This window comes from Tachyglossus aculeatus, chromosome 21 (genome assembly GCF_015852505.1).
Source record: "Tachyglossus aculeatus isolate mTacAcu1 chromosome 21, mTacAcu1.pri, whole genome shotgun sequence".
NCBI classification, from domain to species: Eukaryota; Metazoa; Chordata; class Mammalia; order Monotremata; family Tachyglossidae; genus Tachyglossus; species Tachyglossus aculeatus.
Genome location: NC_052086.1, coordinates 10,385,380 through 10,405,809, shown reverse-complemented (window position 1 = coordinate 10,405,809; position 20,430 = coordinate 10,385,380). Strand labels below are relative to the sequence as shown.

Here is a 20,430-nt window from a genome sequence, read left to right as displayed (position 1 = left end):
CTTGTCACATAGAAAGCGCTTAATAAATACCATCATTATTATTATTATACGCCCTGTCCATGAGGAGCTAAACACCCACTCCCCTCTACTTCGACTTTGTGCCCCACGTGGCACAGGGACTATGATTGTCGGTCTGCATTGGTGACCTCATTCCGGCCGCATTGCTTGGCACAGGGTAAGCCCGGAGTGAGTACCGTGATAAAAACGCTGAGCGCTTACCACTGTAAGGGCATCAGAGGGGCCCAGTAACCATGCTTGTTCCAGCGATTATGCCAAGCTTCAGAGGGTGGAGCCTTAAGTCTCCCAAGTGCCTGGTGGCATGCCCTGCCGGCATTTTGCTCAATTATTATTATGGTACTTGTTAAATAATTGCCGTGTACCAAACACTGTTCTAAGCACTGGGGTAGATACAAGTTAATCAGGTCCCAGTCCCACATGGGGCTCACAGTCTTAATCCCCATTTTGTAGGCGAGGGATCTGAGGCCCAGAGAAGTGAAGTGACCTGCCCAGTAAGCACGTGACGGAGCCAGGATTAGAACCCAGGTCCTCAGGCCCAAGCTCTTTCCACTAGGCCATGCTTAATGAGAGCTTCCTGCGTGTGGAGGACTGTACTAAGCGCTTGGGAGAGTACAGTAGAACAGAGTCGGTCGGCACGGTCCCAGCCCACAAAGAGCGTCCAGTTTGTACCCAATTACAGTCGGGTTACAAGCAACCCGATTTGCTTGTGTCTAGTTCAGTGCTTGGCACATAGTAATTACTAGTATTACCCCTAGTAATTATTATTATTATTATTATTATTATTATTATTATTGCTATTTTATTATTATTATGTCCGCTGAGCGGTGGGGAGAGGACAACGCTATCCTTATGCTCAAGGGGCGTACGGTCTGGGGGAACTCAGACCCCATCCGCCCCAGCTGCCCGCACCCAGAAGGTGCTGGACTGAACACTTGGGAAGGTGCACAGCAGGAGCAAGATAGTGGCCTTAGCTTGCAGTCCAGTCCGTCAGTAATTTTGGAGCACCTACTGTGTGCTGACCGCTCTGCTAAGCGCTTGGGAGAATGTTGGCAGGAGAAGACACGAGCCCTCCCCTCAAAGAGCTTAGAGTCTAATGGGGAAGACGGGCAGAAACAGCATGTGGTAGTGGCTAGAGCCCAGGCCTCAGACTCAGAAGATCGTGGGTTCTAAACCCTGCTCTGCCGCTTGTCTGCTGTGGGACCTTGGGCAAGTCACTTCGCTTCTCTGGGCCGCAGTTCCCTCATCTGGAAAATGGGGATTGAGACTGTGAGCCCCACATGGGACAGGGACTGTGTCCCACCCGATTTGCTTGGATCCACCCCAACGCTTAGTACAGTGCCCGGCACATAGTAAGTGCTTTACAAGTATTACCTTAAAAAAAAAAAAAAATGTTCAGACGGTGAGACCTGGAGGGAGAACAGGCCTGACGTGCCATTATTCCATCTGTTGATTGGCTTGTTTTGGAGAATCTAAGATGTGATTTCCCTTTTTCTCCCCTGCTCTCCCTCTCCTTGCTCCCTCCTTCCCCCTTTTCCATCCTCCGCCTCTCTTCCCTTTCTCTTCTCCGTCCTCCCCTCCCTTCTGTTCTTCTTCTTCCCTTCCTTCTCCCCTTTCCTCTCCTCTCGCCCTCCCCCTCTCTTTCCTTTCTTCTGCCCTTGCCCTCCCCTTGCTCTCCATCCCTTCCTTTCCCTCCCCGTTCCTCTCTCTCTCCATCCCGCACCGTACCCTGCTCTCTTTCCCTCTGCTCACCAGCCCGGGCAAACTCATTCGTGGGAACGGCGCAGTACGTTTCTCCAGAGCTGCTCACGGAGAAGTCGGCCTGTAAAAGGTATAACGTCCCCCCGTTCCGTGCTGCCTGGACTCTGGGAGGGCTGGCGGGGTGCCAGGGGGAAGGGCTACGGGCCCACGGTTTGGGAGGTAAAAGACCTAGTCCTCGGCAGACCTCCTTTTCAGACCACAAGGCCCGGATTTAGAACTCAATATTCCTTCCTTTTCGGCCAACCCTTTTCCCCCTTTCCCCCACTCTATTATGTAGGACCGCTAGTTGGCATAGAATCACTTCCTGGGTCACCGTTCACTTCCCCGGAGGTGAGATTGTCATCGTGACCCATTGGGAAAAGCTACGGAAATCAGCGGGGGCCGGTGGGTGGGAGAGGAGGGTGTTCTCGCCCCAGTTCTCTCCCCCATTGGTCTTGTGGTCCCACAATGGGGCAGCATTTGGGAGGCCTGAATAGGTAGTAATAATAATAATAGTACTTGTTAAGCGCCTACTATGTACCCAGCATTGTTCAGAGCGCTTGGATAGATACAGGTTAATCAGGTTGGACACAGTCTTTGTCCCACATGGGGCTCACCCTCTTAACCCCCATTTTACAGATGAGGTAAAGAGAAGTGAAATGACTTGCTTAAGGTCACATAGACATGTGGAGGAGCTGGGATTAGAACTCAGATCCCCTGACTCCCAAGCCCATGCTCTAGCCACTAAGCCACGCTGCTTCTCTCAGACCGGGGCAGAGGAGAGGAGTTGAGGGGTAGGGTTACCTCTGCCTGAGAGAGCCAGGCCTTCGCACACCCCTCTGAGAGAGTCTTCTGATGCCAAGGTCTTCTCAGCCGGGACCCCCTTCCCCATCCCTGCCCGCTCCCCTAACCCTCCACACCTCCTGTTCCCCACAGCTAGCTTGGGTCAGATACCCCCTTCTTTTAAAATAAATATGGTATTTGGTAAGTGCTTACCATGGGCCAGGCACTATACCAAGCGCTGAGGGAGAACCAAGCTAGTCAAGTTGGACACAGTCCACGTCCCACACCGAACTCCAGGTCTTATTCCCCGTTCTACAGATGAAGTCACTGAGGTCAAGAGAAATGAAGAGACTCACCCAAATCACACGGCAGACGCGGGGCCTAGCCAGAGTTGGAGCCCAGGGCTTCCCGACTCTCAGGGCTGGGCTGTGTTCACTAGGCCAAGCTGCCTCCTGCCCCAAAAGAAGGTCCCTCTGGCCCAGTTGGCCAGCATGGCCACCGAGGTGAAGCCGCTTCAACCGAGGTGCCACTGGCCACGTAGCTGGCCCCGTGGAGATGGGGGAGGCCCCTTTCCTTCCCCAACAATGGCTTTGATTCCCCTTCTCCTTCCTGGGAACCCCGTGTGGGACAGGGACTGGGTCTGCCCTGATGGGCTTAGTGGCTAGAGCACCGTGCCGGGAGGCAGAAGGACCGGGATTCTAATCCCTGCCCCGCCATTTGTCTGCTGTGTGACCCTGGTCAAGTCACTTTACTTCTCTGGGCCTCAGTTCCCTCATCTGTAACGTGGGGATTAAGAGTGTGAGCCCCAGGTGGGACAGGGACTATGTCCAACCTGATTATCTACCCCAGTGCTTAGAACAGTGCTTGACACATAGTAAGCGCTTAACCAATGCCATCATGATTATCATTATTGCTATTACTTCAGCCCCAATGCTTAGCCCAGTACTTGGCATATAGTGAGCACTTTCCAAGGGCCACAGTGATGACTGTTATTATTAGGCAGGGTCCTTGCCTTCAAGGCGGATAGAATCTAGCACTGTAAGCCTCTCTCTGTCTCTCACATACACAAACACACACACACACATACACACACACTCTCTCTGTCTCACCACATGCGCACACCGCAAACTCTGGGTGTCAAGGAAAGAAATCCACCCCAGCCAGAGCCCCCCATAACCCCAGATCCGCGAAAATGAACGACTACAATGACGAGGCCTGTTCCCTGCCGTGACTGACCTTGTCCCTTTCTGTTGTTACAGTTCAGACCTGTGGGCTCTCGGCTGTATAATCTACCAGCTCGTAGCGGGGTTGCCGCCGTTCAGAGCGGGGTAAGAGGCGACTGGTGCCGAAGGGGAGATAGCGTTCAGAGCTGCCCCTCGCTTTTCCCAACTTCAGGAGGATGGAAATGTGTTCAGGGTGGGGAGGCCTCTCCTTTCTACTTCCAGGTGTGGTAGTTATCTGGAGTCTGCCCTAGGCGAGCCCCAGTCGGTTCTGTGGTGAGGGGAAGTTCTGGGGGTCAAAAAGGGGTTTTCTTAGGCCAGGAAGGGCCACTTTTATGGGGGTCCCCTCTCCTGGAGTCTAGCCCCGTTACTGGCATCAAGTGGGGAGAGAGGAAGGGGGGGAGAATTTTGAAACTTGAGGGCTGGCCAAAGATGGGGGGATTGGGATGAGTCTGGCGGGGTGAAGAGGGGCGTGTGTGTGTAAGTCACCATCCAGACCTAAAGCAGCTCAAAGGAGAGATCTCTGCTGGTGTGTTCTCCAATGTGTCGTGTTGTGTTTTGCAGAAATGAGTATCTCATATTTCAGAAGATCATTAAACTGGAGTATGACTTCCCCGAAAAGTTCTTCCCGAAGGCCAAAGACCTCGTGGAGAAACTTTTGGTAACTGTCCGCCGGGTTTGGCGAGAGCAGGACGCTAGCGGTTGGTGGTGAGGCGGTCACTTGCCCCGGGCCCGGATCCCGCCAGAGGGCCCCAAACTTTGGGAAGCTGGGGAAGGGGAGCGGCCCCAGGCACGAGCAGGTACTGGGAAGGTCGGGTTGAGGTGGAGCTGCCGGGCAACCTTGGAGCCCTCAGTATCCAGGGAGACACTCGGATATTCATGGGTGAAGGGCTCTGCCCCAGTGGCTGCTACTTGGTTCAGGTGTGGGGTTCCGGGATCACTTGTTGGCCGGGCGAGGTTATGTGGGCACGGGGCACGGGCAGCTGTGGCCAGTCGAGGGCTCCTTCCCATGGTGTAGCGTAAGAGCATCTCCCATGGTCCGCGAAAATCGGCGGGAGCTCTGCCAGACTCGCGGGCCTGGAGTTTTGCCGTTAAAATGGCAGGGTAGCCCATCGCCAGAATATGAGCAGGCACGGGCCAAGCCTCGTCACGACGGCTTCATCCAGCCCCCCGGATGCTTGCTCTGAGCAGTTACTGGGCAACGAGCCGGGGCCCGGAGCCCCCTGGGGCCCACGTTCCCGAGGCCAAGCCGAGGAACGGAGCCGGGACGGGGAGCCGGATCGGTCGTGGCCGCGGGGTTCACGCCCGTGCCCTCTCTCCGGGGTCCAGGTCCTCGATTCCACCAAGCGGCTGGGCTGCGAGGAGATGGGGGCCTACGGACCCCTGAAGGCCCACCCGTTCTTCGAGTCCTGCATGTGGGAGGACCTGCACCACCAGACGCCCCCCAAGCTGACCGCCTACCTGCCGGCCATGTCCGAGGACGACGAGGACTGCTATGGGAACGTAAGTCCACTGGCCCCCTTTGACCCTCGCCTGGCGGACGGCTCCTTCCAGAGGGCCGCGGGGGTCCCCGGGATCGACTGTCCCGTAGCTCTGTGGGCAAGGCGGGCAGCCAGAGCCGACCCACCCTGCCTCAAGGAGCCAGAGGGGACTGGGAATTCAATCAGTCAGAGGTCGAGCACTTGGTGAACATTAAGCATTCAGTAAATTTAGTAGGACCATCTCCGCCGTCCAGGAGCTTACAGTCCTAGTGGGGAGACGATGGGGAAAAGCAGCATGATGTAGCAGGTAGAGCCCAGGACTGGGAATCAGAAAGTCCTGGGTCTAATCCCAGCTCTGCCTCCTATCTGCTGTGTGACCTTGAGCAAGTCACTTCCCTTCTCTGGACCTCAGTCGCTTCATCTGTAAAACGGGGATGGAGACTATGAACCCCACGTGGGACACGAACTGCGTCCAACCCGATTTGCTCGGATCCTCCCCAGCGCGTAGTACGGTGCCTCACACATAGTAAGAGCTGGACAAATACTATTAGTATTATTATTATCATCCCAGCTCCATCACCTGTCTGCCTTGTGACAGTGGGCAAGCCGTTTAACTTCTCTGGACCTCAGTTTCCTCATCTGCTAAATGGTGTTTAAATATGACTCCCTCCTACATAAACCATGAGCCCCAGATGGGCCAGGGACTGTGTCCCACCTGATTATCTTGTATCTACCCCAGCGCTTAGTATGGTGCTTGGCACCAAGTAACTGCTTAACAGGTGCATTAAAAAATAATAATATACAGGGTAGAAGAAAGTGGCTCTGTAGGTGAGTGAATGAGTGCCGAAATCAGAGGGCCTAAGCCAAAATGCCATAGCTGTGAGGTGTCAGGCGTTGGGGCAGGGGTGGGTTTGGAACCTAGGGATTGAGTTTGGCCACTTGGTCTGAAGCACAATGGACACATACCCGATCCCTCCCTGCAAGGGGCTCCCCCTCTAGCCCATCAGCTCGTGACGGGCAGGGAACGTGACTCCCAGATTTGTTATACCGTCCTCTCCCAAACCCTTCGGACGGTGCCCTGCATGCAGTATGCGCTCAATAAGTAACGTTTGAGGGACCGTTGGATTGATGGGGGAGATGGACACCAAAGCATTGACAAGCCGGGGAGTCGGAATAAACGATCGCTCAGTGGTATAGACTGAGCGTGTACTGGATCTAGAGTGCTGCGCTGAGCACTCGGGAACCGCTGTAGTCATAATAGCATTGATTGAACCCCCCGATTTGGGGCGGTGAGGAATACCCCGCCTGGGAAGTACAGCATAAAGACGTGGCCTGTTCCCTGCCTACTCGAAGTTTGCTTACACTGTAGCAGGGGAAGACAAGCATGCAAATATTTGCCACACTGTCCAAATAAATAAAGTAGGCATACATATTTGTGTGTGTGTGTGTGTGTGTGCGCGCGTGTGTGTATTTACTCATATAATTGCCCCCGTCACATAATTCTCTTCTCCCTCCACCCCCTCCAACCAGGCCTCAGTTTTAGGGGGGAAATTAAAGGTTATTTTTGCAGGTAAGGAAGGAGAGAAGGAAAGTCCAGGGTGCAGGCTCCGAGCTGGGAGTTTCTTCGCTGTTAGACTGGCAGCTCCTTGACGGCAGGGAGCATGTCTTCCAATTCTGTTATTCCTGTCATTATTATTGTCTCATCATCGTTATTGTGTTAGGGGCTTACTTTGTCATCCAGCACTGCGCTAAGCAGTGGGGTAGATATTGGGTCCAGTCCCTGTCCCACATGGGGCTTACAGTCTCAGTAGGAAGGAGAACAGGTGTTGAATCCCCTTTTTACAATTGAGGAAACTTGAGGCCTGGAGAAGTTGTGACTTTTGCTTGAGGTCACCCAAGTTATTGCTGGGCTTGGGAGTCCAAGGACCCGGGTTCTGATCCCTGTTCTGCCGCTTGTCTGCTGTTTGAACATGGGCAAATCATTTCACTTCTCTGTGCCTCAGTTTCCTCATCTGTAAAATGGGGATTAAGGTGGTGAGCACCATGTGGGTTAGGGACTGTGTCCAACCCAATTATCTTGAATCTACTCCAGTGCTTAGTACAGTGCCTGGCACATAGTAACTGCTTAAAACGCACACACACACACAGAGCCAGGATTAGAAACCAGGTCCTCTGATTCCCTGGCCTGGGCTCTTTCCATTAGGCCATGCTGCTTCTCGTTCCCTTTTTGCTAACTTATCCTCCGGAGTGCTTAGTGCACTGCTCCGCACACAGTAAATGCTCAAGAAATACCACTGATTGGGTAGAAAGGTTCAGAAGGCCAAGTGACAAAGCCATTGATAAAAATTCCAGGTGGGGGACTTGTTCCTGGGAGGAAGAGAAGAAAGTGGGGAGGGGTAACCATAAGTCATTGACCGTCTATTTACGCAGTACTTGGGAGAGTGCAAGACAAGTCAGAGATCCAGTACTAAATGCCCTTCTCCCATCCTGTCCTCTTCCCTTTTTTCCTCTCCTCCTTTTTCTTATACTCTCCTCGTACCTAGGCGGAATTCCCTGCTCTACAGCCCTTCCCCCGGTTTTTGGGTCGCAAAAAATATGCTTCAAGGTGGGGCAATTATATGAGTAAATTTGCTGTACATGGACGTTAAGAAGGGCATTAGTAGGTCCATAGGTGACTGAAAGGATGATATGACTGAGCCCTTTCCTTCCTCTCCCCCTTGTCCCCCTCTCCATCCCCCCATCTCACCTCCTTCCCTTCCCCACAGCACCTGTATATATGTATATATGTTTGTACATATTTATTACTCTATTTATTTTACTTGTACATATCTAGTCTATTTTATTTTGTTCGTATGTTTGGTTTTGTTCTCTGTCTCCCCCTTTTAGACTGTGAGCCCACTGCTGGGTAGGGACTGTCTCTATATGTTACCAACTTGTACTTCCCAAGCGCTTAGTACAGTGCTTTGCACACAGTAAGCGCTCAATAAATACGATTGATGATGATGATGATGATGATGATGGAGACGGATTCATCAGGAATGATGACAAAGTAAAGAGCACACCTGCACAAAATAAAAACATAAGCAGCGTGGCTCCGTGGAAAGAGTACGGGCTTTGGAGTCAGAGGTCATGGGTTCAAATCCCAGCTCTGCCACTTGTCAGCTTTGTGACTTTGGGCAAGTCACTTAACTTCTCTGTGCCTCAGTGACCTCATCTGTAAAATGGGGATTTAGACTGGGAGCCCCACGTGGGACAACCTGATCACCTTGTAACCTCCCCAGTGCTTCGAACAGTGCTTTATACATAATAAGCGCTTAATAAATGCCATTAAAAAAAAAAAAAAGGCCAGCAGGGCGCTGCAGCTAGAGGAGCAGAATTTGAGGCTCCACGCGGGTTGGAGTCCAAGGCCCAACCGTGGCCACAGCGACCGCCCCAGCAGTTGCCAATCTTCCCGGGGCTCTGTAGAGGCCCTCGCGCTGCGGTGACTGTTCTCGTTCCCGCCGGGGCAGCGGAAGGCAGGATGGGATGCGGGTCTCCTTGATGACTCCCGGGAAGGGGGCATGGTTGGCTGTGTGTTGGGGCTGGGGGGGTGCCAGAGCAAGGCCCCTCTGGCGGGAGGAAGGGAGGCAGTTACCGCCGTCTTCCATGTCAGCTTGTCACCCTCATCGAGGTCCGTGTGCTTTGCCACCGTATGGCCGACAGGCTGTGGGGAAGCCCACAGACGGACCGAGGGAGCTGGGAGGTGGGGGAGAGAGAGAGGTGTGTGTCACCAGTTGTCGGGCCTCAGTATGTAGTCAGTTGTATTTATTGAGCGCCCATCGTGTTCAGAGTACAGTGTAATGCCATGACAGGCACATTCCCTGCCCACAAAGAGCTTACAGTCTAGAAGGGGAGACAGGCATTAGTATAAATAAATTAGAGCTAGGGACATAAGTGCTGTGAGGCTGGGAGGGGAGTTGAGTGCGTTCTCGCTGATCCTTGGGGAAGCGTCCTCGCGAGACGGGCGATGGCGTTCACTCGTCTGGTGGGAAGCAGCGGACGACACCCGCCCACAACCCTTCCCTGTGGGTCGCGGGCGTGTTGGGCCGACGCTAACCAGCCGCTCTTCCCTCCCTTCTGTTTGCCCCTAGTACGACAATCTGCTGAGCCAGTTCGGCGGCCTGCAAGTGTCCTCGTCGGCCCCCGAGGCCGGCCCGCCCCAGCGCTCCGGCAGCAACGTGGACCAGTACATCCACGGCCTGGACGGCAACGCCTTCGAGCTGGACCTGCAGTTCTCCCAAGACGAGAAGCGGCTACTGCTGGAGAAGCAGGCCGGCGGCAACCCCTGGTGAGCCGGCCGGGGCCGGGGCGGGCCAGGAGGACAGGCGGTCGATCCACCCGACCCCGTCCTGGAGAGATTCCTTTTCCAGACGGAACCACTGGACTAGGCTTTGGTGGCCATCTAGGCCAACGGTAGCCCGGGACCGCGGAGCCCAGTATGGCTAGGGAGGCGAGAAGGCTTTCTGGTTGTGGAGGGAGGGGGGGCGGGTGGGACCGGGAGGCCAGAGATGGCAGGAGGACGTAGATGGGGTGCGGCCCACACTCCCACTAGGGCCAAAGGAAAGCCTCAGATACTCAAGCCCATGTGCACGTGCCACCCTTCACCCCACCCCGAGTCTGTACGGTGCCACAGTGTGCTCCAGTAGCATTCCCCCCCGCCCACCACCGTGAACCCCCATCTCTACGATGCTACGGTCTCTTTCAGTAGCATGAGCACCCCCCGCCCCGGGGTCTCTCCGATTCAGTCTGTTCCAGGAGGCCTCACCCAGGCTTCACTAGAGCGTAAGGCCGGCCTACGCCTGGAGTCGAAGCTGAGTCAGAGAAGCGAGCCCGTTCCAAGTCCGATCCGCTCGTTTCGGAGAGCCGGATGACACGATGCTGTCCGGAAACGGGCCGTCTGAGAACAACTGAGATAAATAACAATAATAATGATGGCATCTGTTAAGCGCTTAGTGTGTGCCAAGCTCTGTTGTAAGCGCTGGGGTAGATACAAGGTAATCGGGTTGTCCCACGTGGGGCTCACAATCTTAATCCCCATTTTCCAGATGAGGGAACTGAGGCCCAGAGAAGTTAACTGGCTTGCCCCAGGCCACACAGCAGACAAGTGGCAGAGCCAGCCGGGATTAGAACCCGTGTTCTCTGACTCCCAAGCCCGTGGTCTTTCCGTTAAGCCACGCTGCATCTCTGAATGTCTAAGGGATGCATAAGTGCCCATCTTTTCGATCCTACTGGCCACTGGGCTTGGTGCTTGGGAACTCCCACAAGAGAAGTGGTGGTTAAGGGGCCTGCCCTTGAGGAGCCTGCAGTCGAATGGGGCAGGCAGGCAGGGGGTGGAAGTTGCTAGCCTACAGTTGGGCCAAATGACAGAGCATACAAACAAGAAGTAAATCTGTGTGACGGAGCGGGGATTCATCTGGGAAGACTTCCCAGAAGAAGAATTGGTTTGGGGAAGGCAGGGGGGAGGAATGAAGTTAAAGGAGAACGACGGGGTTCCCTCTTCCCCAGATGACACGTGGCTCAGTGGAAGGAGCCCGGGCTTTGGAGTCAGAAGTCATGGGTTCAAATCCTAGCTCCGCCACTTGTCTGCTTAACTTCCCTGAGCCTCAGTTCCCTCATCTGTAAAATGGGGATTAAGACTTTGAGCCCCCCGTGGGACAATCTGATCACACTGTAACCTCCCCAGCGCTTAGAACAGTGCTTTGCACATAGTGAGCACTTAATAAATGCCATTATTATTATGACATTACCATTCTGCGGCTCAGGGCAGGGGTATTAAGGGCTGCTCAGCTCTGCACTGAGCGCCGAGAGCAAGGTGATCGGATCAGACCCGTTCCCCGGCCCACAGGGCTCACGGTCTTAGCCAGTCAATCGATCGTATTTATTGAGCGCTTACCGTGTGCAGAGCCCTGTACTAAGCGCCTGGAAGAGTACGATGTACCAATATAGTAGCCTGAGAGTTGAGGAGAGCAGCTAGCCTGTCCCCATTTTACAGACAAGAAAACCGTATCCCAGAGAGGCAGCGGGCTTTGTCCGTGGTTACAGGTCCGGCCTGTGGCCGAGACTCCCGTCTCCCAGGCCTGTGCGCTTCGCTCTAGGCCTCGCCACGTAAACCGGCTGACAGATGGCACCCACTGGGTTAGTAGGATGTATCGGTCCAGTGGGGTTGGGTAGAGATGGTGCTTGACCATGAGGAGCTTCCAGTCTAATGCAAATAAGTTGAGGGCGGGACTCTTCTTCCGGGCTCTGTACGGTGCTATCCTGGCTCCAGGGGCCCGTGGAACCCATGGATGCCCTTCAGGGCGGGCCGCTCTGTCCCCGGAATGCATTTAGGCCAGCCCACCTCCCCACCCTGGGCTGCTTGAGGACATGGGCCAGGGCCCTCAGAGAGCCCATCTCCCGTCAAAGTGGAAGGTGGGGGGGGGAGGCGGGAATTCCCTTCAGCCAGGAAGACAATTTGTCAGGACTTCTGGCCGTTCCTGGGGCAACCGTGACGCCTCCTTTCCTTCTCCCGACAGGCACCAGTTTGTAGAAAATAATTTAATACTCAAGATGGGTCCAGTCGATAAGCGAAAGGTAAGTAGTTACAGCAGTGGACGACTAGGGATTTTACGATCGATACCATCGATTGATTATGAAGCGCTTAATCTGTGCTAAGCAAAAGTGAGGGTCCATTCCCATCCACCCCAGCAGCTCTCAGCATCCCGAGTCCACTCAGGAGCTGGGGGCACATGCCCCTCCCGTCTCCCCCCCTCCCCGGTCCCACAGTCTTAAGAGGTAGGGCCAGCAGGCATTCATTTATTCGGTCATATTTATTGAGCGCTTACTGGGTGCAGAGCACTGTACTAAGCACTTATCTTAGTCCCATTTTACATATGAGGAAACTGAGGCCCATCAACGCCTTGCCCTCCTTCGTGCCGCAACAGGCCAGGGGCACGGCTGAGACCGGCCAGCGGATGGGCAGCTGATTTGGGGCGGGGTGACTGGTGATTCTCGGGGTACAGTCTGAGGGTTACCCCCTCCTGGGGGCCCGTGGTGGGCCCGCCCTCCTCCCCTCACCCCCGGCTGTGGGGATTTTGGATAAGATTTGGTGCCCCAGGTCACGCGGGGCACCCCCACCCATCCAGAGTCCTTCCAGCTGCCCAGAAGGGAGCGGATCGCTGCCTGGATTGTGCCCGCTGCGAAGGCCCGGGCCCCTTTCAACGAGGTTGGCCCGGATGCGGGGCAAAGGGTGAAAGGCGCTCGGGGGCGAGCGGGGCCCGGGAAGGGGAATGCAGGGGCTCTGGAGTCGGGGAGACGAGTCGACATCTCCGCCCCGGGCAGGCCTCGCTCCCTCAGACCCCTCCCCTCGCCCCTGCCATCGCTGAGGCCCGCCGACCAAGGGCCCGTAAACGCACGTGCCGCGGGGCGGGCTGGGCGGGAGCGGGGCAGCGGGCCTGAGCCTCCCTGGGGTCTCTCCGCAGGGTCTGTTTGCCCGCCGCCGCCAGCTGCTCCTCACCGAAGGGCCCCACCTGTACTACGTGGATCCCGTCAACAAAGTCCTCAAGGGGGAGATCCCGTGGTCGCAGGAGCTGCGGCCCGAAGCCAAGAACTTCAAGACCTTCTTCGTCCACACAGTAGGTGGCCTTCCTCCCTCCCTCCCTCTCTCCCTCCCTCCCTCCTTCCCTGGCTCCTCTGGGCCTCTGACACTCTTCTCCCCCGGTCCCTCCGGGCCTGCTCGGGGGACGTAGTGGGCCTGGAGGCCCCCGTGGACCTGCTTCGGTCCCGCGGCGGGGACGGGCACCTTCTCTCAGGGGAGTTTGTCGGCGGGACTGCCTGGGACGCGACCGTCCGCCGAGAGCCCAGCCGGTCAGTCGCCCACCCGCCCGCCCACTGCAAACCGTGTGTCACCCGACCCGGTTCAAGGCCTTGCCCGAGCGGCTTCACTCGCCGGGGTCTCCTGGGGGGCCGCAAATCCGGGGCGGTCCGGGGTCTGCCGGCCGGCATCAACACAGGACCCGTGTGCCCCATCCGGGCCGGAGGCGCGGGAGACCCTGCCCGGCCTGATGCTCGGGGCACCTGAGCACGGCGGTCCCGCATGCCCCCTCCTCAGTGCCCACCGCCCGGCAGGCCTGGGAGCGGCCTGGGGCTTCCCCGCGGCCCCCGCTAAAGCGTCCTCTCCTCTCAGCCCAACAGGACGTACTACCTGATGGACCCAAGCGGGAACGCCCACAAATGGTGCAAAAAGATCCACGAGGTCTGGCGGCATCGCTACCAGAGCCACCCTGACGCCGCCGCTCACTAGGAAGGCCCCGGACCCCCTGACCCCCGGCCCCGGACTCCCCCCGCCCCTGGCTGCTAGACCTCTCCGTGATCGGGCCCCTGCACCGGGCTCCTCCCCCTCCCCCCCGACCGGGCCCCCGGACGAGCCATCTCAACGGGACCGAAAGCCTCCGTCCCGGTTGTTGCCGGTTTATTTTGGGTTTTTTGTTTTGTTTTGTTTTTGGTTTTGTTTTTCTTTTTTTAATTTAAGAAACAGACGAACATCCGTGGAATTCAGGGTTGCTTTGCTTGCTCTCTGGGCTTCCGTCGGCTTCCGGCCGCCCGGCGCTGCAGTGAACATCCCGTTTTGGCGCCCTTCTGCCCGTTCCTGCCGCACGCTGGCACCTAGGACTCGGGGCTCCCGGCTTCTCGGAGGATCATGGGAAACAAGTCCGTGCGCACTCGCCCTCCCTCCTCCTCCTCCTCCGTGCTTCCTGTCTTCCTTTTCCTCTTCCAGTCACGTACCGGGCCCTCCCGATGCAGCTGGACCCAGATCGATCTGTGATCTTTGCGCCTCCGTCACGTCTAATCGTGGAAAATGATTTCTGTCATGGGGCGGGGGACGACTGCCCCCCGCCTTCCGTGGGCTGACCCCTCTGGGCGTTTTTTCCTCTGTCACGTTCGGTGTGGTTTTTCCCGGCCTCCCTCCCTCCCGGCCTGCCCTCCGGCACACGCCCGGGACGCGGTGGTACCGAGCAGGATGGTGGGAGCCCGGCGGGTGAGTGGCAGGCCTCTGCGTGAAGCCCTGATGTTTTCTAAAATGGAAAAGATCTCGGTGTCGGAGGGGCACGGAGTTGAAAACTGGTCATTTCGACCGCCTCGGTCTGGGGCGCCGAAGCCCGCAGCCGGCTTCTGGGCCCCTCAGAGGAGGAGATGGGCTTTTGGCCCTTCTGGGAGATGAGGCAGACGAGCTCCGGCTTCCCTCTCGCCGGGGTGGGCCCGACCTCTGGGCGGAGGCGGGATGAGGGGTCCCGGGCCACCCGGTCCCGAAATGACCTTTAGAAGGCCTCAGGGCGGAAGGCTGTTAGGTAAAGCAGACGGGGGGGGGGCTGGCGCCACAAAAACCGCGTCCTGAGCGGGGTGGAGCAGAGGGCACTCGGGTTCTATCTTACACGCTGCCGACTGCAGCGGCGGGGTGGCTATCAGCGGCCCACAGCCGTCCTCCGGGCCCGAAACCGCGGTCCAACCCCTCCGGTACCTCGGCGGAGATAACGCTCTTTCCTTGGACTGATTTCCCAAGAACGGCGGGTACTCCCGGCTGGCTTAAGAGGGGCGGATAGTCCACCCCCAATTTCTTTTCTCCTCGCGGAGAAGTTTTCTGTCTGTTTCCAGCCCTCTTCTGATTCCTAGAGTTCTTTAGGAAGTTGAAGCAGGAGTCGCCGCAATCAGTAGCCATCGGCTCCTCGAGCCCAGTGGGACCGGGATGAGACCACCCCCCGCTCACAGGCCGGCCCTTCGGTGGGCCGGGCGGCATCCCGGTGTTTCGATCAGTTGGGCCGGGAGGACTCTTCCCTGCTCCCAAAGGGAAGCTCGGCGTCCCGTCTCCCGGAGGCTCTGAGCCCCTCGCCCACTCCAGCTTCCAGCCCAGCCCCCTTTCTCAAAACGTGGACGGGCCCCAGGCGAAGCATTTGAGGTTCGAGAGCCTCAGGGTGGGCCTTTCTGGTTCCCCCGGCTCCCAGGGGGAAGGGAGATGGTTCGAGCCGTGGTACGGGAGCGATGTCTCATTGGGAGTAGAGAGTCCCGTCGATGCCCGGCGTCCTGCTTGGTGAGAGCCCGGCCTCCAGCCGTAGATCCGATCGGGAATCTGCCAAACGTCGTCTGGATGTTTATGCCGGGGCTAAAGAAACCGTTTTCTTCCACTTCCCTTAGTCCCACTGGGCGTCCCCACGATCGAACGCTCCTCTTCGGGGGGCCCCTCTCTTCCCTCCCAGTAGATATTTATTGACATCCTCCAGGAGCCGGGCACGGTCCCGGAGCTGTGGGATTCTAGAGCCGGACATGTTCCCGGAACTGTGCGGTTCCAGAGCCGGGCACATCCTGGAGCTGCCAGAGTCTAGAGCCGGGCACGGTCCCAAAGCTGCCAGGTTCTAGATGCAGGAGTGGTCCCGGAGCCGGGCTGGGGTACTGAAGCAGCAGGAAGGTAGGGGCGCCCCGGCTTTAGGCCGCAGCTGAAGGTCCTGGGCTGGGGAGGAGTCGGGAGGACGGGAGAATCCCTTCTCTTAACTTCTTCCTCCGGGAGGAAGGTTCTTCTTGCCACCCCCCCGGCGGGTCAAGCCTTTTTCTGACTTAGTCTCAGAGATGCAGCAGGCCCCGTCCCATCTGCACAAGGGACGTCCACCTGCCCACCGGGCCCAGCCCGCACAGCAGCCCCTTAGGTGTCAGTCCACCTGCCGACAGTCATCTCTCATGGGACATATACGGGGGGCGTTCTGGGATTTCGGGGCTCAGACGCGCTGCGGCCTTAGGCCTAGAACCGTGTATTGTCCAGCGTGAGCCAGATTTTGCCAGCCGATTGTTTTTGGAACCGACTTCAGCCCAACCGGTCTAGGCCCTGGGAATGTTCCAGGCAAAGCGGAGGCTTCCGCGGGGACGTCGGGTGAAGGCACCACCCCCTTTCCAGAGATGGGTGTGGGCAGGGGGTCTTCGGTTACCGTGCGACCTCCCCTGGTGGGGGGGTGGGTGTCGAGGTCTTTGAGGACTCGTCACCCAGGGGCAGAAGCCAGACCGAGCCCCAGGGCCGGGCTAGGAGAGACGGCCACTTGGGTGGCCACCCTGTTCGCTGGGAGAGGAAAAAAACCTTTGCGATCCAGTAATCCCTACCGGTAGCACTCCGAGAGCCAGAGGGAAGGAGCCTGGAGTCATTTGTTGCCTGAAACCCTGGTTCCCACCCCCTGGCTCTCCGAGCGGGATGTTATTCCGGTTCCATCTGTCTCTTTCCGGGCCGGCAGACTCTTGCGGAGGGTATAGCCAAAGGAACGGGGTGTTTTGCGCTTTTTTCCCCCCTCTCCGCGCTTCATCATTAGCCCCCCATGGCGGGGTCGGATCCTCCCAGGCTGGGCCTTGGGAAGAGGCCGTCTTTTATAGCTCCTCATTCCATATGTCCGATGGGTCTCAGACAGCCGCACCCCCTGGACCTTGGTGGAAAGTTGTGCCAGGCGGCCGCCGGACTCCCGGCGTTCATAATCTCCAACCGGGTCGGGGAACGCTGGAGGAAAGATCCGAGGTGGATGCGGGTCAGAGCCATGCCGACGGAGGAGGGAGTTGGAAGCCGACCGGTTCTCGGGCTCCTTCGGAGGTCATCCCACCAGACGCCCTCACCTCCTTTATCTCTAGGCCTAGCTCCATCAGGGTGGTCAGGGGGGTTCCCGCCCTCCCTCGCCAGCCTCACCCGGGGAACCGGTGGTCGAGCCCGGCCCATCGGGAATGAAGCCGCCGGGCCCGGAGACACGCTCCTCCGCCGGGAGAATACGGTCCTGGACTACCCAGGGGGCGGGCAGGCGGGCACCTCATTCCGGCCACCAGTGAGGCTTCCCGGGGGCTGCAGCGGGCAGGGCCCCGGGGAGGACCGCGGAGAAATCAGACCCTCCCGGGCCGGGCCGGAGGACGGGTCCCTGGGCTCCCTGAGGGAGCGACCGGCTCCCTGAGGGTGCTGAGATCGAGGAGGGCATGTAGTAAGGGAAGTAGGAAAGGAAGGCGCCCCTCACCCCCAAACCTTGACCCGTTGATCAAAAGCTTTTTGTCCTGGCACTGGGCCCGTGCTCGGGCCCTTCCTGAATCGACTTCCGATTGTAGCGATGCGATACATCTTTCCCCGCCCCGCGTGACCCCAGCCGTCGATGGCGCCCACTCTCCCTCCCTACCCTCTGCAGGCCCTCAGAGGGCGGGTCCCCACCGCTACCCCCGACTCGGAGATCCACTGGCTCCGGACGGCTTGCCGATGGTACTATTTTTTCCAGACGCTCCCCCCGGGTCTCCGTCTCCCTTCTTTCCGCGCTCGGCCCCGAGAGAGCCGGTGGCTTTTGTGGCGGGCTCTCTCTCTCCCTCTCTCTCCAAGCGTTTCCGTGGCGAGCGTGAGGGACCCTTTTCCTTTGGGCACCTATTTTCCGGTCACTCACCCAGCACAGCCCCGAGGAGACTCGTTTTCGGTAAGCATCAGCCAGAGAGCTCCAGCCCAGCTGGGAAGCCCGGGGTGGGGAACAGAAGGCCGGGACTCACCCCCACCCCCACTCCCTCTCTGCCCCGTTAATTTATTTCTTCAGTCGCCCAAGAAACCCTAGGCTGCCCTGCACAGCGAACCTATTTCAGTATAGGAGGTGGTGGTTTGGGTAGGCAGGACCCCAACGGATGATTCCGAGCGGAGGATTTTAAAACAGGGGCGAGTCGGATGCGTTTTGGTCATCCGTTAGCTAGTGGTGCGTTAGAGCCCACGGATTATCCTCTACCTGGTTCGTAGCTGTGAATGGGATGAACAGGCAAAGCGGAATGAAAAGAACAACCAACGGGAGACCTTACGGAAACAGAAGCAAATAATGCAAGGATAGGAGGACACACACTTTTGTATTTTTATTCTTATATGAGGTTATTTGCCGGCTCTCGTCGGCCCCTAGTTCGGTCTGTGTTATTTAAATTCTAATATATGAATTATTTGGATTGGATTCATGTTCGGGCCCCGTTGTTGTATGTATTGATGTACAGCCTTGAATGTGAATAATTATTGTAAACTCTATTTTACAACTTGTTTTCTGGCTTTGTTATATATAAATTTTCTATTTGGTCCATGATTTAATCATATCTCATAATTTAATGAACCTGTTTATTCTCCTCTTTCCACATATTTGTGCTTTAGATGTAGTTACTGAATGACGACTTTTTCACATATGCTCGCTAGTCTTGTAATAAAACGCATGTAGGGTTCCAGGCTTGTGGCGATTGACTCCTTTTCCCTTCTCTCCTCGCCCCTCTCCAAATCCCATCCCTCTCCTCCTCCTGAATTTACGGCATTAGTTTCCCCACTCTCTACCTTTCCGTTCCTCCTCCCCTCTCCTGACTTCCTTCCGCTACTGGTCGCCTTTCCCCTTAACCTAATGATAGTGTTATCTGTTAAGCGCATCCTAAATGCCAAACACTGTGCCAAGCACTGGGGTCGATACAAGAAAGTCAGGTCGGCCCCCACCGCGGGGTTTGCTGTCTAAGAGGGAGGGAGAATTGGTATCGAATCCCTCTTTTACAGATGAAGGAAACGGAAGCGCCGAGAAGTGAAGGGACTTGCTCAAGGTCACCCAGAAGGCTAGTGGCGGAGTCTGGATTGGAACCCAGGTCTTAATACAAGGTAATCAGGGTGTCCCACGTGGGGCTCTCAGTCGTCATCCCCATTTTACGGATGAGGCGCAGAGAAGTGAAGTGACTTGCCCACAGTCATTCAATGGATCAGTGGCGGAGCCGGGATTAGAACCCACCACCTCTGACTCCCAAACCCGGGCTCTTTCCGCTAAGGCACGCTGCTTCTCATATATAGTAATTATTATGGTATTTGTTAAGCCCTTACTACGTGCCAGGCACTGTGCTAAGCGCTGGGGTAGATAGAAACAGGCCGGAGATGTCTGCTAGGCCCTACTGCCGCTCATCATATTTATTGAGCGCTTACTGTGTGCCGAGCACTGTACTAAGCACTTGGAAAGTACAGTTGGGCAACAGGTAGACACAGTCCCCACCCAGTAACGGGCTCACGGTCTAGATGCGATCTTGGGCTTGAGGGGGTCAGTCTCGAAGGGGAAACGAAGGTAAAAATGAATTCCAGATGGGGGAGGCAGCAGAGAATAAAGGGGGTGGGGGGGTGTAAAGGCTGTGTCTTTCACACTGTGAGCTCATTGTGGGCAAGGAATGTGTTTATTGTTCTGTTGTCCTCTCCCAAGTGCTTAGTACAGTGCCCTGCACACCGTAAGCGCTCAATAAATACAACTGCGTGAATGAAGGGGGCTGGAGACAACACAAATGATGGCCTAGTTGGGGAATGCCTCGCCTGCCCTCTGTCCCCCTCCTCTCCCACTCTCTCCCCTCTCTCCTCCCCTTTAGCAATAATAATCATTGTTTCATTTGTCAAGCGCTCATTATGTGCGAGGCACCGCCAACGCCGGGGTGGATTCAAGTCAATCGGGTTGGACCCAGTCCCTGTCCCGCAAGGGGCTCACAATCTCCATCCCCATTCGGCAGATGCGTGGCTCAGTGGAAAGAGCCCGGGCTTGGGAGTCAGAGGCCGTGGGTTCTAATTCCGACTCTGCCACTTGTCAGCAGGGTGACTTCAGGCAAGTCACTTCACTTCTCTGGGCCTCAGTGACCTCACCTGTAAAATGGGGGTGAAGACTGAGCCCCATGTGGGCTGTACTTCCCAAGCGCGTAGTACATTGTTCTGCACACAGTAAGCGCTCAATAAATACAATTGATTGATTGACAACCTGATCACCTTGTATCCCCTTCCAGTGCTTAGAACAGTGCTTGGCACATGGCGCTTAATAAATGCCATCATCATTATCCACGTGGGATAACCTGATCACCTTGTATCCCCTCCCAGCGTTTAGAACAGTGCCTGGCACATAGCGCTTAACAAATGCCATCATCATTATCCACGTGGGACAACCTGATCACCTTGTATCCCCTCCCAGCGCTTAGAACAGTGCTTGGCACATAGCGCTTAACAATCAATCAATCAATATAATAATAATAATGTTGGTATTTGTTAAGCGTTTACCATGTGCAAAGCACCGTTCTAAGCGCTGGGGTAGATACAAGGTAATCAGGTTGTCTCACGAGGGGCTCACAGTCTTCATCCCCATTTTACAGATGAGGGAACTGAGGCC

General features: G+C 56.6%; 1 protein-coding gene across 1 annotated transcript in view; it reads left to right on the top strand.

Annotated features, from left to right (window-relative positions):
• The window catches only part of PDPK1 (3-phosphoinositide dependent protein kinase 1), a 48,101-nt gene extending 29,744 nt beyond the window's left edge, over positions 1–18,357 (top strand). The window contains exons 7-14 of the mRNA XM_038762539.1: positions 1,771–1,846; positions 3,798–3,866; positions 4,323–4,419; positions 5,088–5,261; positions 9,370–9,566; positions 11,794–11,851; positions 12,739–12,891; positions 13,443–18,357. Of these exons, the coding sequence (XP_038618467.1) occupies positions 1,771–1,846; positions 3,798–3,866; positions 4,323–4,419; positions 5,088–5,261; positions 9,370–9,566; positions 11,794–11,851; positions 12,739–12,891; positions 13,443–13,559 (941 nt within the window). The 3' untranslated portion in view covers positions 13,560–18,357. The remainder of the gene's footprint in view (positions 1–1,770; positions 1,847–3,797; positions 3,867–4,322; positions 4,420–5,087; positions 5,262–9,369; positions 9,567–11,793; positions 11,852–12,738; positions 12,892–13,442) is intronic.
• The last annotated feature ends 2,073 nt before the right edge of the window (positions 18,358–20,430 follow it).